At 45.2% G+C, this 17,602-nt stretch overlaps 1 protein-coding gene across 1 annotated transcript in view; it reads left to right on the top strand.

Moving 5' to 3' along the window:
- Window positions 1-6,471: 6,471 nt before the first annotated feature.
- The window catches only part of BMP6 (bone morphogenetic protein 6), a 453,092-nt gene continuing 441,961 nt past the window's right edge, over window positions 6,472-17,602 (top strand). Inside the window, exon 1 of the mRNA XM_085607249.1 lies at window positions 6,472-7,664. Within this exon, the coding sequence (XP_085463375.1) occupies window positions 7,187-7,664 (478 nt within the window). The 5' untranslated portion in view covers window positions 6,472-7,186. The remainder of the gene's footprint in view (window positions 7,665-17,602) is intronic.

Below are 17,602 nucleotides of genomic sequence, written 5' to 3'. Positions count from 1 at the left end.
TGCACTCAGATTGAACCTTCTTGGGTTCGACGGTTGGGTGACTCGGTGTGTGGTTCTTCGGTTGAAAAGAACAATGAAGGGTGGAGAAAAAGAGAGGAGAACAAGTGTCGTTACAGGAAGGAAAACTTTGATGTGAGAAAATCTACCAAGCTTACGAAAGTCAAGGTTGGGGATGAGGTTGTTGTTAGACTTCCAGGTTCAAAAGTGAGATTCTCCAAACCTTTACATGTTGTTAAAGTGTTTAATAATGCTGTTAGAACAAATGACCATAGGATTTGGAACTTAGGAAGAATTTTGTGTGTTCGGAATTGAATGTGAATTCAGAGAATACTTTGGGTAAGGATACTGGATTGTCTGAGTTCTCACGCAAATCTTCTAGGTTTCAAAGGAAACCAGAATACTTAAACGACTATGTTTCTTAATGTGTTGGGATAGTTTTTTGTGGAAAATGTTTTGTAACTGTTGCAAACATATTTATTCATCTTGTGTTTTTTTTTGTTTTATCGGAGGGAGATGTGTGGGATTCTGGATGTCACAGCGATGTCTTGCATGTGCCATCTGGTTTCTATGGCTTGTCATTATGATGTAGGAATGTTCTAGCTGTTACCTAGGTTAAAGAATGTATTGCTTTGAAGGTGGGGTTCTGTGACCAGGGACAGTTGTAAGAAAACTGTATTGCTGATGAGCTGGCTGTAGGATTGGATGGGTCCTGTTGTTTTGGAATAAACCTGCACTTTTCCTATGGATCTCCTGTGTCAAGACGCCTTATTTCCTCCTAAGGAGATTCTTACAGTTACATAATAAGCAAGCCAGGTTAAGTACTCCTCCCAACGATTTGCCTCCAGTCCTACCAGTTTCTTTTTGTTCAAATAAAAAAACAAGCTCGCGCAGCAGCAGGGCGAGAGGAGGGGCCTGCACCGGTTTCCCTTGCGGGAGCGAGCAGGAACCATTTGTCAAAGCTCGCTCCTGCAAGGGAATTGCTAAACGTGCACGCGTTGCCATTGAAGGCAATGCAACGCGTGCATAATTTTGGCTGAAAAGCCAAATCAATTGCTAAAGGTCTCCTTCCTAGGCAGCGCATGCGCGCTGCATAGGCGAGATCTAAAAACGGTTGGTTTTCAAAGAGGCAACTAGATAACACAAGCGGTTTGCCAATTTAGGCTTCATAATAGCAAAAGGCATAGCACTGGGGTGGGGCAGCCCTAGATCACCAACGATTAGTGAATGTTGTCACAACATGGAATTGTGAATAGTTGCAGAGAGGGCGAAATATCTAGGAAGCAGTTACACTAAAAACAATGTTAACCAAATGTGAGGTTCCTGGATAGGCTGTCATGGGCTACATTACTAAACAATTTAACAGAAATGCTCAGAATTCGGTTAATGCTATAAATATTAGCATAAAAATGACAGTAAACATTTTAAAATGTATGACTTTTTGATGGCATTGTTCCAGAATATTTTTGCACTCAGTATTTTGACAAACTGCTTATTTCCTGTAAAGCCCGTTACTGACTACTTCGCCACGAAATGGATGAAATACAACCACCTAGATTAATTTGTATTACAATTGTTAAATAAATAAAACACAAATCCAGAGTGTTACTACTTCACGTCAAATAGGTCTAGATTGAGGAGCTATGCAAATACAAATGATAACAAAAAATAACACAAACCGAATCAGTTGAGGAAGTGAGCGGAATCAAAAACACTCTGTACTAAGTGTACATAACGTGCTTGTTTTTAGAGGAAGTTTATTTGTTACGAACACCGATACTGCGCAGCAGCTGCAACTAGTCCGCAGTTCAACAACGAAGCCGCAACTGTCAAAACGTCGCATTCCAACAGGGAATGATGACGCACTAAAGTTCTACAGGTTCCGCTGGGTGACAAGGCGTCAGCCCAGCCTACACCATTACATGCACTTACAAAGCGCCAGACAAGCCTACACCATTACACGGTCTTAGAAGGCGTCAGCCCAGCCTACACCATTACATGCTCTTACAAGGCGTCAGCCCAGCCTACACCATTACATGCTCTTAAAAGGCGTCAGCCCAGCCTACACCATTACACGCTCTTACAAGGCATCAGCCCAGCCTACACCATTACACGCTCTTTAATGTCCACTGCCAATTAGCCACAGATGGCGATGTAGAATGGCCTTCATAATGAAAGATGTCTTCCAGAGAGGTATTTAAAAGGTCTTCAAGAATTATATAGTAGTATATTTGCAAATTATTCTCAGAAAACGTCCAGCATCACTTTTAGACAGAACACAAGAAAACAAGCGCGCGTGCATCTCGTGCTAAAAGTGGGAGGGGTGGGGGAGTGCGACAGCACACAAAGCGTTTCCCTTGCGAGAGCGAGCCAGGGGCACCATGTGTTTGTAAATTAATTACAAACATATGGTGTCAATCTCGCTGCCGCAAGGCAATCGCCACACGTGCACGCATTGCCATTGAAGGCAATGGAACGCGTGCACGTTTTCGGCTGAAAAGCCGAAGCGATTGCAAAAGGTCTTTTTGCCTACGGAGCGCATGCGCGTTGCGTAGGCGAGATCTAAAAATTAGGGGTTTACCCACTTCATAAGCAGATTTAGATCTGAAAGGAAAAGGCGATCCTGTTAGAATATCCATTTATGAGAATCAGCATTTACATAACCCTTTGTTCAACCTCAATTATTGACCAAACAATAGTGATTATTGTGACGGAGTCCTGACAAAGGCCTTGCCGAAACGCGTACAGTACATTTTTTAAACAAAGGAATACCATTAATGTATACATGTTTATATAGCTGGTGTTTGCAAATAATGATATGAAGTATGACAACTGGAAATTATTTTTGATAATATTTTATAAATAATCAACTATGTGTATCAAATATGTATGTTTATTTATATAAAAAAGTACGATGGATGAATTTTGATATCTAAAAAAGGAAAAAAATAAATGAAACAAATACATACTGGTTGGATATCTGTTCTGATAATGATTGCCTGTAAGAATGTCGGAATCCTAGAATTTCTTTGCCTGCTTTAACTGTAATTCGCCGTGCCCAGGTGTGTTTTTACATGTTACTGCCCTGACTGTTTTCAATTACCACCCAACGAGATGCCTAAAATCAGCTTTCCAGAACCACCTTTCTTTTGTACCTACTAGATACAAATGGTATGGGGAAAGGTGCCTTCACTCTCATTTGCACCCTTTGCAGCTGCTTGCCTCTGGCTCTCCATCAGGAGCAGTGCTGTCTTTACACATGGGCAGGCTGGGCAGTTACCCGGGCGCCCTATGAGCATAGGCACCTCATGCAGATCAGAATTTAACACTCATTTGCCGTTAAACATTTTTATTCCTGTGAGCGGTAGTGTAGGCAGGGCCCAGTGGACTGCTTTGCCCAGGGGCCTATAATGCTGATGAGGCTGCCCTGGTCATGAGGCTGCCTTCTTCTAATACCAGGAACCCCGCTTCCTCCATGCATTTGCATTCAACCCTTTCTCTGTTACTGGTCCCTCTCCTTCTTGGCTTCCCTGCCCTTTGAACTCTCTGAAGATTCTGTGTAGGAGTGCGAGCAGTATACAACACACAATAAAAATAATATAAAATGAGTGTCTGGAAGTTCATGGTGTTCCTAACCAATTTGAAATTGATATCCTCGTTAAAAAAGTAATATTGCAGGATACAAGACAGGTCTGATATGAAAATATGCTATTTGGCAAATAATAGCTTCTATCTTTGCACTAGAATTGTGTTTCTTAAGGGCTTAGCAGATTTAAAAAAAACGAGAAAATGTTCACAAAAAAAGTTTTGTATGGTGTTACATTGACACTGCACTCTTAATCCTAAAATTCATTATTAAGTTACCACGGCTAGAAATATCTTGGAGCTAGAAGTTGAAAATGCCTACACTCACTCAAAAGCCATTGAGCCAAGTATAGAGTGCTACCCAGCCGTGGCCGGTCCATTGGGGCTGAGGGGCCACGCCCCCTCCCTTTTTTCCCCTCAAGAACAGTGTATGTCAGGCTGAGCAAAGGTCAGCCTGACAGACACTCTTCATTTTCAGGTCAGGCAGCCAGGAGCCAGACATGCGCTAAATGCGCAGGCTCCTAGCTGCCTGAGCTGAACTGTGCCGGGCTGAGGGAGTCACAGCTCCTGTGGGCGGGACCTCAGCCCAGCACAGGTCCATGAGGCCCTCCACCCCAGTGATGAGTGGTAGCGTCACTCATTTCCTCAGACCTGGGCGCTTCAGTTTTAAGCCCTTATGCGCCCAGGGCCGAGTGTCAATCAGTGACACTTCGTCACAGACAGCAGTCTTGCCTAAGGTCCGCCAATGAGGGAAGGCAACAGTCCCAACCCTCTTGGGACCTCAGAGGCTGGGGCCTGCTGCATTTACTCATTGGCTAACATAGGGTCATCCAATGAGGGAAGGCAGCTGTCCCAACCCTCCTGGGACCTCCAAAGCAGAGCGGCAGGTAGGTGTGATACTTCTTTTAATTAATATTTGGTGCGTGCATGCGTGTGTGTTGGAGTATTTGGTAATGAGTGTTGTGAATGCATTCGTGTGAGTGTGTATGTGTGTCCCATCCGCCCCAGTCCCTCTTAAAATTACTGGCAGCCACTGGTGCTACCAATCATTTAAGAGTGCTGTGTCCTGCAGTAATTAAAAACTGACTTCGAAAAGGTTGATATCAGGTCCTATAGTCATGCCCTTAACTCTACAGGCAAAAACACGGATCAATTGGTGTTTATGAGTGCAAGTTTCTCACAGTGGCTGTCACTATCTAATAAAGGTGTTCAGAGTACGTGCACATCAAATCCTTCACCTCTCTCCAGAGGCCACAGATCGATGGTCACATATAGGTCAATTGTAATTATGGGAAAGTGTGTGAAGGCGGTACACGGCTGTCAAAACATGGACAGCACCAAAGGAAAAGAGAACTCATTTGTTACAGTTCAGTGGGTGGGCTGTGGGTGTTGGGTGGTGAAGTGGAGGCAATGCAAGGAAGTGCTGTGGAAAGGGAAAATGTAAAGACAATGGTGAAGAGGGAAAAATCGATGTGTAAAAAAATACAGATGCAGGATTTCAGAAAGATGTAGGGAGAAAAAGGGTGTAAGTGTTTACTCGTGAAAGAAAGTAGAGGAAAGTGGTGCAAAGGGGAGAATGGGAGTGATTGAGACACTGTGGTCACCACTAATTCTTGCACACGTCTCAGTAATATTTAATTCACAGTCTCGAATTTTCTGAATTTCAAACATTTTCAATTCTAATTATTCACAACTGAATCGTTACTCAAGTTAAAGTTTTTATTTCATAATTCGAAACTGATGAGATCTACATAAAACAAGAGAATACGAAAATATAAAACACATGATCTGTAAACCATAAAACCAATTAAACTGTTTACCCCCTTGAATGTATTCGAATTAAAAATCTAAAAGCATAATTCATGCTAAAACTTTCAATACGATTTTAAGAAACATTTGAAAAATGTAAGAATTTGGATACAAATCGTTTCATTTGGAGGGCTAAGCAATAAATGCAGAGCCTTGGTCGTTGTTCGCACAGAACATTTCAAGAAAAGGGGTCTAGACATCCTCCGACGACATGTCAACAAAGCAGTGCAGATGAATAGAAGATGCTTTAGGTCCTGAACTCCATTTTGACAAAGATTTCATATATTTAATAACCCATACCATTTGGACGTTAATACATATAATGGAAGAATATTTATAAGCATTGGTGTCCAGTAACGTCTGACCCCATGGCGCATATTCCATGTCAAGTATGGCTGAGATTTTTTCAAATAACAGAATGTGCATTATTACTTCATAACTGCCTTCTTAATACTACAGGAATTGGTGTCAAAACAAAGGCTTAGAATGAACGAAGCTTGTTTGAGACTGGCCTTTATTTGAGTTAGTGATAAGGAAGACACTAAACTTTGTCCATTTCGAGTTGTTCTTGTGCATTCTTAAAATTTCTAAAAAAAACATACATTTTTCTTTTTTCAATTCAAATATCTCCTTACATATAAAATGCCTTAGGGTATTAGTCACTTCTCTAAAGGCAGTAACATCGTTACTCGTTTATCTGATTCTGGAAACAAGCATTGGTGAAGGCAATATGTCTAATGTGTTATAGACATAGGGGTATGTTGTGTTTGTCTGGAACATTAACACAAAATTCAGAGGCACCCAAATGCTGGTGTGGTGGCAAAATGTGATGTAAACCATCTTGCGTCACATGTTTTAAGCCACGTCCTTAATTACTTAGGCCGTGTCCCTTTTTAGAGTTCCCTGCCCACACATATTTTTCAACTACCTTAATTCACTGATAAAGTGTATCAGGTAAACTTCTTCGTCAGGAAAAAAAATAGAAGGTGTAATTCCTCTAATCAGCAGTAGGTAGCAGTCAAGAGCTTAGATGGAGTAGGCCTCTCTACTAAAGCCAGTGTGAGGGAGAAGAAGCGAGCCAGTGAATGTGGTGGAAAGAGAGAGAGGGCGCATACATCGCTGAAGTCCTGACTTTCCACTCGCTAAAGTTCTGTGACCCTAAAAGAAAGAGGAGCTTGCTGTGGGATGTTTTTTTTTCTTAGTGGAGTTGGAAGCTCGCGTATTTATTTTGCCTTTTTTAGAGCTGATATTTCGCTGCCGAATTCACTCAGCTCCTGGTTGGGGAGAGCTGCCCTTGAAGCGCGCGCGTCGGTGCGGGGGAATCCTTCACATGGGGAGGTGCGCGGTGTCCCGGCAGATAATTAATTACCCGGTATCTGACGTCCAGGCTAAGAAGCGGGCAGCGTTCGGATTGGACGAGTGGTAAACTGCGCAGGGCTCTTCAAGGTACCCAGTATGAGGCACCGGCTGGCAGTGACCCACTCATGAAAGTGCGTTGGCGGGGGTCTTTGCGGGGATTTCCTTCACTTACAGCAGTAGCATATGTCAAGAGAAAGCCTTCCCTCTTCCTTTCACCCCCTCCCCTTGGGACTATATGGGTGGAAAGATGACATGCGCCCAAAAAAGGAGAAAGGGTTTAAATCCCCTAGCTGCTTGATGCCTTGTAGTTAAGGGGAAGGTAGAAGAAGAAATTATTCAATAAGTCCAGAAATAGCTCATTGAGTCTCGGAATTAAGCGCTTTTCCTCCAGTTTCCTCATCAACTATCCGTGCTGTGGGTGATTTCCTCGGGGAGCATGGTGAGCACTGGTCTTCGCTGGTGGGGGCTGTTCTGGTGTTCCTGCTCCTTGGTGCTGTCCTCTCGGGCCGGGGCTGGATTCGGGGCAGTTGTGAACAGCAGCGGCGGCACCAGAAGCGGCTCTAACAAGGAGGGCCAGGCCGGGGGCTTCGTATACCGGCGCCTGAAGAGCCACGAGAAGCGGGAGATGCAGCGGGAGATCCTGTCCGTGCTGGGGCTGCCGCACAGGCCCAGGCCGCAGGGCGCTCAGCAGCCCCCCGCCAGGGGCGAGCAGAGGCAGCCGCCCAGGCTCAACTCCGCGCCGCTCTTCATGCTGGACCTCTACCACAGCCTGGAGCAGGGCGAGCCGGCGAGCTGGACCCAGGGGGGACACGCGCCCCGGGGCAGGCCCCTGCTCAGCGGCAGCCACCTCAGCAGTCCTCAGGATAGCGCCTACCTCAGCGACGCCGACATGGTGATGAGCTTTGTCAACCTGGGTGAGTCCCTCAAACTTTATTCTACTTTATTTTTAATATCCTAGTCACTGAAAACGCTCGTATATGTGAACCATGTTCTCTGAAGGTGTTTATAACAGGTGTTAGGGTTCCCCAACTCGTTGACGCTTGTTATCGGCCTTTGAAGGATGTGGGACTGGATGACCTTACCCATTCCGAGCTGAGACCTTCAGGTTATTCACAAGTCTCCTGCCCTGAAGCCGATGGCGTGAGCCTTCTTCGCTGTCCTGCCTGCTGTACCGGTGCAGTGTGGCGGCCGCGGGTTGCTCTGGGTCTAACAGGGCATGCTGGCTGTCCCTGTCTCGCCGAGTGGGCGGTTGCACGGGTAGCAAGGGTGCCAAGGACCCGAAATAGGCAGAGGTGAGGGCCCCTATTGCAAACACTTCAAATACCCTTCCATTAATTGGGTAGGAAAATATTGTTATAATGACTTTCCTCACACTATGGTGCCACGGCACCCGCTGCACTAATGATGGATAAACCTGGTTGGGCTGAGGACTGTCCGCCTCCTTATTTTGGGGGGTGTTTTGTTCGTATATATGCTGGTACCCCCTCCGCCTCGGCTGCTGTGGTTCCTAAGTTGTGAAGGGCGCACCTGCCCGCATCAGTTCAATGATGCTGTGTGTTTGTGATGGGAGTTGTTGTGGGTCGGGACAACGCATTTGTGGGACTTAAGTGGGTTAAACAAAACCTATCTATAGTAACATTTACTCCTACGCTGCGTTGGCCCCACAGAGGTCTTTCAGATTTGTATTGGGAGGTTGTTGCGTGCGTAAAATCACCTACTCGCCACTCGCGTGACGCTACAAATGAAATATCCAGATACAATGAATACGTAAATTGTTAAATATTGCGTGTGAACTGAAAAATACATAGCGGGGCCGAGACATTTCCTGCACAGAACTTTGGCTCAGTTTGGTTACTGGTCGTTTTAAAAAAAATAATAACTAAGCAGACTAAGTAGAGCAAAGTGATTTGCACCCTCCCTAAATATACTTTGAAAAGAAGGTGTCAAAGAAAATGTGTGTTTGTTTTTTGTTTTCAACACATCTTTATCGGTTCTTTGTCATCTTACGTGTATGGTGTTTCCCAGGGGTGGAATTTCCTGTTAACCATTTGCAAATGGTTGCTACTGGACCCAGTAGTTTATATGGCTACTTCTTCATATTAGGCGGTGTATGGCAGCAGAAAAACACAAAGGGACGTTCTACAAGCTGAAGTAAAACGTGAAATAAAACGATTCCCTTCCATTAAGCACTATTGGTAGAAGTTTAAAAAAAATCCCCTGCGAGCCCCTCTGTGCAGGTGATGGTAACCCAGCGTCGCCGGCAGGCGCGTGCGATATTTCCCGTCTTTCGCAGCTCGTGTTCACCTCTGAGGTGTGTGTTGCTCCTCCAGAGGTCTGCTCAGCAGTGCGGATAGGCAGGCTCCGCGCGTTGCGCCTGCGCAGATTATCCTCCAAGCACCTGCGTCCTTGGAGATCTCTTAGAGTCGGGTCTACCTACCTCTTTCAGTAAGAAGGTAGTCTGCAGGGAAATCCCTGCTGTACACACAGCCCAATGAGCTAGGGCACCTTGCAGTCTTTCCAGAGTTCACCTTGCCTGTCTCCTTCACATCGCAGTTGGGGGTGGGGGGGGGGGGGCTCAGTTTCCATCTTGGGTTCATCTGAATCCGACAGAAGTACTGCCGTGCTCGTGGATGTATGTTAGGGGTGGCTCTTTGGTGTCCCAGCTCTACCTTTCCAATACCTGGGCTTGGGATTATCATAACAAAACAGTAAACAGTGCCACGAGAACACTGTTTTCCTTAGTTTCCACCAGACCACTTGCCTTTTAGGTCTAAGGGTGGGGCAAATGGTAATAGTATGGTGTCATCAGCTGTCAGAGGGTGGGTGAAGAAGCCACTTCCGCCACCGCTGGTATTTTTACGCATCAACGTCCTTTATTTTACTTGGAGCCATAGCACCTCTCACGTGGCAGGTGGTGGGTGTATCTCAAGTGGCAGGTGGATGTGTTAAGGCTGAACAGACTTCATCCTTTGAACGGTGGGATGTACGCACGCCTGTTCGGGGCTGGCTCTTCAGGGCTGCGCTTGTCCCACAAAATCGTCACCCCTGCCGTTCTTGGAGACGTGTACTTCCCTCCCTGTGCTGAAGCCTGCAACATGTGAACTCACTCGCACCCCAACCCCCAAGGCTCTCCAGTAAACCACTTTCCTTCAGCCAAAGGAGCCCACTGTCTGGACCTGCGCGAAATACACAACTTATTGGGCCTGCGTCATGTTGTAATAGAGAAAGGGAGTGGGAAAGGGAGACAGGGAACGAAATACAGCACACCAAGGACACATGATAGACGGAGTAAGAGGACTGGCGGAGTAAGAGCCATACGAACAATGTAAGAGTCCGAGTGAGAGAGAGAGAGAGAGAGAGAAGGGAAAACGAAGAAAATGAAAGAAAAGCTGAAAGGAATAGTCAGAAATGAAGAGGGAGCATTACGAAAGGTAATGTGATCTATGGGAGGGAGCCTAAGAGAGAGTAAGATGTGGAAAGAGAAGTCAGTCAGAGACAGATGGAGCAACAAGCATTGGCATAGCCAATAGGTCTCGCTTTTGGGACCTTATAAGTATTTAGTTATGCAGCACAATATCCTTGGTGCAACAACATTAACTGTTGCATGGTTAAACACTTAGAAGGTCCCAAAGGTGAGACCTATTGGCTATGCCAATGCTTGTTTTTTTTTTAAAGGACAAGCAGTGCTATCAGGCTCTGGCTGCCACTTAGAGGTAGAGAGAGAGAGGTGTGTATATATAGAGAGAGAGGTGTGTATATAGAGAGAAAGAGGTGTGTAGAGAGAGGTGGGTAGAGAGTGGTGTGTAGAGAGGGGGGTAGAGAGAGTGGTGTAGAGAGGTAGAGAGAGAGCGGTAGAGAGACAGGTAGAGAGAGAGGTAGAGAGCCAATAGGTCTTCCCTTTGGGACCTTATAAGTATTTAGTTATGCAGCACAATATCCTTACTGCAACAACATTAACTGTTGCATGGCTAAACACTTATAAGGTCCCAAAGGCGAGACCTATTGGGTATGCCAATGCTTGTTTATAATGTGGTGGCACCTTGTAAGGCGAGATCCAATAAGAGTGGTTGTTCAATGTAACGCCTCCAACACGAACTCTGGTCAATTCTGTGATGACTGTCGGAAGATGAGCCACGGCAACAACCAATCGAGCCACCTGCAGCCCCCAGTGCTCGACATGAACGTAATTTAGGGGCCACTAGGGGTCGCTACTGCACCCTTACCATTCCCCTTGTGACCCCTTGCACTGTCTTTGCGACCCCTCGCGTCAGCAGTGGGAAAATCAGTGTCAGGAACAGAAGCAGCTCGTCCTTATGGATGTGAGTGGGGGCTTCACTCACCTATTTTTTTTTGTCATTTTCTCATTATATTAGTAGTGAATAACATTACATTATTTGCAAATAGCGGGAATATGGCTTTCCCTGGCAGCTGAAGTAAGTAAAAAAAACATGCTTTTAAATGTATGTATGTTGTGTGCGTGCTTGCCGTTTGAGTGTATTTATGTAAGACAGAGTGTGTGTATGTGTGTGCATGTGTAGGCAGAGTGTGTGTGTATGTGTGAATGTGAGTGTATGTACAAGCATATGTATGTGTGAGTGAAAGTGAAGGTCAAGGGGCATGTGAAGTACCTTCCGCTACTTCTGGCATTTTGGTGAATTGACGTCCAACGTGGTGGATGCCTGCTGATGACAGGGAGAGCATCATGGTACCCCAAATTTTGGGGGTCACTTCCCTTTGGATTGACGGCAGCTTGTAATCTTTACACACCCCTGGCTGATTCCTTCACTCTGGATCTCCAACAGATTGCAAAACAATTTACCACTGTAGTAAGAGAATCCTCTTTGAGCACTGGAGTGTGCCCAAAATTCTAACACAGGCTTCCCATTTCAGATTGTCAATGGATTTAGTTTGCTGTTCCATCTTAACCAAGCCCACAACTGCACAGGGCAAACAGGGTTTTATCTGACAAGACAAACTTCTCTCAGAGATGTTCAGGGTTCAGCCATGTTTGCTTTGTGACCCATTTGGAGCTCGTTAGTGCGATAGGTTGCAAGCTGCGATGATGTCATAGCTGGTGAGCTGGTACAACCAATACCAGGCTACTCAATGGCAAAATACAGAGCTTCCTGCCAGTGTATCTTTAAAATGTTCGATGGAAACGTGTTATTGCCCACTTCTGGACAATCTTTGAATTCAAGAATTTTCCAAGTGCCTCCACAACCTGGCCACGTGTTTGAGGCCAACTAGACAGCAGAAATATGCCGGCAAAAACATTAACTCTATCAATGCCCCACTAATGGAGCAAGCTGGCAGCAACTTTAGCCCTGAAACCCTCCTTTTCAACAAGGGTGGCAGAACGTGAACATGCCACGCAGATCTTGGGACCAAACCCCTCAAATAACAAGTGTCATCCTAAAACCCACTGCATTGGCAGCATGCACATCAATAGAAGGCTTCTATCTAATGTGGACCAAGCAGATAGACCACCCTCCACAGTGCCCCTGCATCTGCCAACACTGAGACGTGCTACGACCAAACATTGGTGGAGACACTATTTCCACCTGCACTCAGTCCAATGACCTAAGTAGTGCTGTGAAGTGGCATTTTCTGGCAGCAGGCTACAATTGAATAAATACTAATAAAGCACCAATGCACCAAATCAGTGATGCAGAGATCTTAAGAAAATGTACTCAGTAACCCGAAGTGTACTGCTGGAGGCCAAAAAATCAGGTTTGGCTAAATGACTCTAGGTGGCAATGCGCCCAAAAACGCGAACAATTGTGTACCCACCTGCCTCCATGACAAAACAACATCTTCAACATAGAAGAGAAAAACTCGCCCAACTGGATAAAGTGGGTGGGCTCAGACAGTAAATCAGAGTGCAAATTGTGTGGTGGGCGCCTTTTATCATTGCACATGTAAATAACGTTTTACCCAAAGTGCTCTCCGTCCATTAATGGAATCTTTCACACCTAATTGCATGCATGAAAGAGGCGCAGACGAGCGGCTGTTTACAAGAAGTGGGCGGGCATATCATGAGAGGCCGCAGGTGTGTTTTAAGAGAAGTTATGACATAAGGAAAATATGAAAGATTGATGTGGAGAGGAAGACAAAAGGGTTTCTGAAGGCAGGAGGAGGGAAAGGAAAATATTCACAAGCAGCACAGGCAAGAGTTGGCAGGAGAAGTGGTGACAGAAGTCCAGGAGATGAGTGGGTTGTTGAAGAGAGATAGTAATATTTTTATAGAGCACCTTGGACTGTATCACAAAAAATACCTGTGTGGAGTAAAGGGAATGGCGGAGAAACAGAAGTGGGGGAGAAAAAGGAGAGACAACAGGGAGAGACAAACAGAAGGGGGGCAGAAACAGCAAGCGGGAGAGCAACGGAAATGAGAGAGAAAAACGAGATGGACTGATGCACCTATTACCTTAGTGAGATAATAGCGGGGAAGAGCAACAGTATAGGATGAGAGAAACCAGCAGTGAAAGAGACGCAAGGTGAGAGGGAGAAGCAGTAGGTGAAGAGAAGTACGGGGAATGGTAGGAAAGAGAAAACAAGAGCTGACGCTGAAGCCGTAATTAAAGGAAGAACAGTGGGGGAAATGCGCAAGAGAAGCCCGGGAGTGATGTGCGAAAGTGAAAGTGAACGCGATCGCGATGCACTTAATGAGGCCAGCAGAGTGACGAGATCTGTGGTGGGGGAGGGGGAGGGAATTGAAGCGCAGAGAGAGGCACGCAGAGCACGCGCCCGCGCACATGCACTCAAGCTCTAGGCCAGCCATGGCAGCATCTGGTAGCACTTTTTTTTACCCCTTTACTAAAAGTCGAGCAAGCAGTGCATGCGCTGCTCTAAGCTCGATCTAAAAAGGGACCGAGAGACAGAGAACAAAATAGAGAAACCCAGAGAGAAAAAAACTCAAAGTGAAGCAATGAAAGACGGACAGAGGAGAAAGAGAGAGAGAAATATAGAGAGAAATAGACTGAGAAAAAAGGGAAGACAACAGGAAAGACAGACAAAGAAAAAAAAAACAGGCGCAGAACAGAGAGAGTCACAAAATAAAGCACAGAGAGTGAGAGAATGCCGAGGAGCGAGAGAGTTTGTGAGTTTGATGAGAATGTGGACATAGAAACCACATTTCATCCTCGAGAGAAGCCGCTCTGAGTGCACACAATCCAGACATCTCCGAGAGACTGGGTTATTGGACCTTTGCATCTCAGGGCCCAGATGTGACCCTACACCTGTCTGTCTCTTTTTCTGCACTTCAGTTCAGAGTGTCAGCAGTAGCAGTCAAATTCTCTGTGGAGATTACACAACCCAGATTGGGAGCTATGTTTCCATAAACTGCAAATTAACCAAATAGAAAACGCCAGCAACACCCCGAAAACCCTGCTTGGGATAGTAAGGGACTTTGTCTCTCCTAAAAACTGTAGACAGTCGCCAATGGAATCCCAGGAGTTTTGTAACTCCCTGGCGACCTACTTTCATGAGAAGATAGCTAAAATCTACGAGAATTTCCTTCCACTAGTCCCTCCTGACTTTGTATCTCCTACCAAATTAGAGGAGCAGGACATGATAGTAACTAGCTCCCTATACAGCTTTGAACCGACCTCAAGTGAGGAGGTCGCTAAAGGCCTAGCTGCTGCCAAATTTGGGTCGCCATCAGACCTCTGTCCGCCAAAAACGATGGCGCTTCTAGCCTCGAGCTGTGCCCCCGTAATCCGAGATATATTTAACCATTCCATTCAAACCGGTACCATCCCTACCATCTGGAAGGAGGCGTTTGTACGCCCAATACTAAAAAAAACCATTGCAGACCCTTCAATCCTTGGCAACTATCGTCCCATCTCTTTACTACCGCTTCTGGGTAAACAACTGGAAAGTATTATCAACCGACAGCTAAGTTCTTACCTGGAAAGTAACCATATCCTGGATCCATCGCAGTCGGGCTTCAGGCCAGGTTTCAGTACAAAGACCGCCATTTTGGCGGTGACCAACTCACTCAGGCAGACAATCGACGCAGGAGGCTCAGTAATACTGATCCTCCTAGATCTCTCCGCAGCTTTCGATACCATCTCCCATTTAAAGCTGGCGGAGAGACTGCTCTCCTGCGGTATCCAATGGACAGCCCTGAAGTGGCTTCAACACTTCTTGTCTGAGAGAACCCAAACTGTTATGTTAGGACCATACACCTCGGCGAAAATGCATCTCGACAAGGGCGTCCCGCAGGGCTCCTGTCTGAGCCCAACTCTCTTTAATATATACATGGCTCCCTTGGCAAGGATTGTTGAGCAGCTGGGTTTCGAGATCATCTCATATGCTGATGATACGCAGCTTATGTGTACCATCGGATCAAACCCAGAGTTTGACAAAATCCGCTTTGCCACTGGCATGCTCGCCATCTCCAACTGGATGACAGGAAACTGTCTCCAGCTGAACCCAGAAAAAACGGAGGTTGTGTTAATGGGTAAAGCCACGGACATCTGGTCAGACGATTGGTGGCCTGCTCATTTGGGCACAGCCCCACTCCCAAACAATCAGTAAACAACTTAGGTCTAAAATTGGACCGGGCTCTGACCATGAAGGATCACATCGCGGCCACCACCAGTTCATGCTATTATAGCGTACGGCTACTTCAAAAAATCCTTCCTTACATGCCCACTCCCCACCGCAGGACCCTAGTCCAAGCAATGGTAATTAGTCATCTGGACTACGGTAATGCTTTGTTGGCGGAAGTGGGAGAGACCCTACTGGTCAAACTCCAAGTAGTACAGAACACCGCAGCTAGAATGATTCTAAATCGTCCTGCAGGTTCCACCTCGATTCCATTGCTCAGGGAACTGCACTGGCTATCAGTGAAGAAGAGATCCTTTTTTTAAATCTGTTGTCTCACATATAATGCGGTGAATGAAAGAGGCCCCCTTTACTTGCGAAAGAAACTCTCAAAATATTCTTCCGGTAGGAAACTCAGATCCAGCACCCTGGATCTCCTTCAGGTTCCTCGAATTTGTCTCACCCGCACTGGGGCCAGAGCCTTCTCATATCTCACGCCTAGATATTGGAATGAGCTCCCCCCGGCTTTGCGCAAAGTTACAAGCTACAGCATTTTTAGGAAACAGCTGAAAGCGTTCTTGTTCTAACTGACTTATCCTCTCTCTATCCTGGTTTTTCTAATTCTCAGAATACTACTTCTAGGCAGCGCCGAGATGCCCCAGGGTGATTTGAGCGCTTTATAAAACACTTTAACATAACATTAACATAACAAAAGGATAAGCAAAATAGCTCAGTGGGTAAATGTGCCTGCTCGAGTAATCTGTGTGCATTCTGTGTGCAAAATGTAATGCAAAGCTGCGATGGGGCAGTAAGATCGCCATTTGACCTGGGAACGCATGGCCAGGTTCAAAGTTGTGATATTAACATGGGACCACGATGTTAAGTTAATGCATTTTTGGTTCATCTGGTAGTACTTGGGCAAAGAGGGGTGTGCGAAATTCACGTAATTTGTTTTCGCTTAATCGCACAAACTTTCGGCAGAATTGAGTGAAATTACGTATAATTTAGTGAAATGCAAATTTTTCATTTCATGCTATATTTTGGTGCGAAATGACTTTACATCAATGTCTGGTGCAAAGACATTTTTAAATGGAAGAACTGTGAACAACAGCAAACCACGTTCTGTTGTTTCTGTGTGTTCATGGTAACATTTTAAACCCCATTGCGCATAATTACGCAAAGTGGTGGAATTTCTCATAAAAAAGTGCAACACAAAATTGCAGAATTACGTGGATGTCATTTATATGTCCTCATACAGGTGAAGGGAAATGAGTAACTTTCACCAGATGAAGGACATGTTTGCCAAAAGGCATTGTTTTTTTTGTACAATGAAAAGCAATTGCCAACTCACAAATGTGGATAATTGATTGACACAACTCACTATAAAGGACGAGTATTTGCTAGGCCAATAGGTCTCGCCTTCATGACCTATTTGTTTTGCCAATTGTTTTTAGTGATGCTGTACACTATGGATGCAAACAAATATTTTCCCAGTGGCCAAAAAGTAGGGTGTGGCCGAGGGCCGCATTGATGCCAGTAGGGTGGGGGTCAGGTGAGAGGTGGGTGTTAGGTGGAGCGAAGCATGCACATAGTGTCGAATCTGAGTCGGGGAATTATTTTGGGGCGTTTATTAACATACCAGTTTCATTCCATACTGTCCTGTAAATTATGCCTCTAGTCATGAGATAAAGCACATATTTGACTATACTGGGTTATGCTATATCTTAGTCGCTATCCATCAAAAGGATCCTGGGTGTAAGCCTTTCATGCTTGCTATCACTACCTCTGGCGATTCAAGTGTGCAAAGGAAGTAACATGATTATTGAATTGACATTCTCCTTATTTCTTTAGTCACTTATCTGTAAAACATGAATGCTTAAAAAAGGAACAGTTTAAATAACAAGTGTTATAAAAACTCTTTTACAAAGTCCCACTGCTTTGGCTAGACTTGCACTATAAGTAAGTGTTGCTGGGTAAAAGCTGTGCTGTTATGTAGGCTTCAGCCAAAAAAACACCTTCAAATGATGAAATCATGTGATGAGTAACACAGCTTGTTGAACAGTCAGGGATTCTTGTCCACAAGAAATCATTTGATATTTAATGAATTTTGCAAGCTGTTGCAACATACAACAGTTCATACAGGGGACTGTAGGGTCTGATGACATATAGCATATGGTAAACAACGTTTACAAAGCATAATTTACAATGCATGCCATTATAACGCAAGTCGTTACAAAGACTTGCTGTAGGGAGCAGAAGGTGTTGAATTTTCAACCCCACACCTTCTCTACTGTTGCACACA

The sequence above is a fragment of the Triturus cristatus genome, chromosome 5_2 (assembly GCF_964204655.1).
Source record: "Triturus cristatus chromosome 5_2, aTriCri1.1, whole genome shotgun sequence".
NCBI lineage: Eukaryota > Metazoa > Chordata > Amphibia > Caudata > Salamandridae > Triturus > Triturus cristatus.
This window is presented reverse-complemented; position numbering and strand designations above follow the sequence as displayed.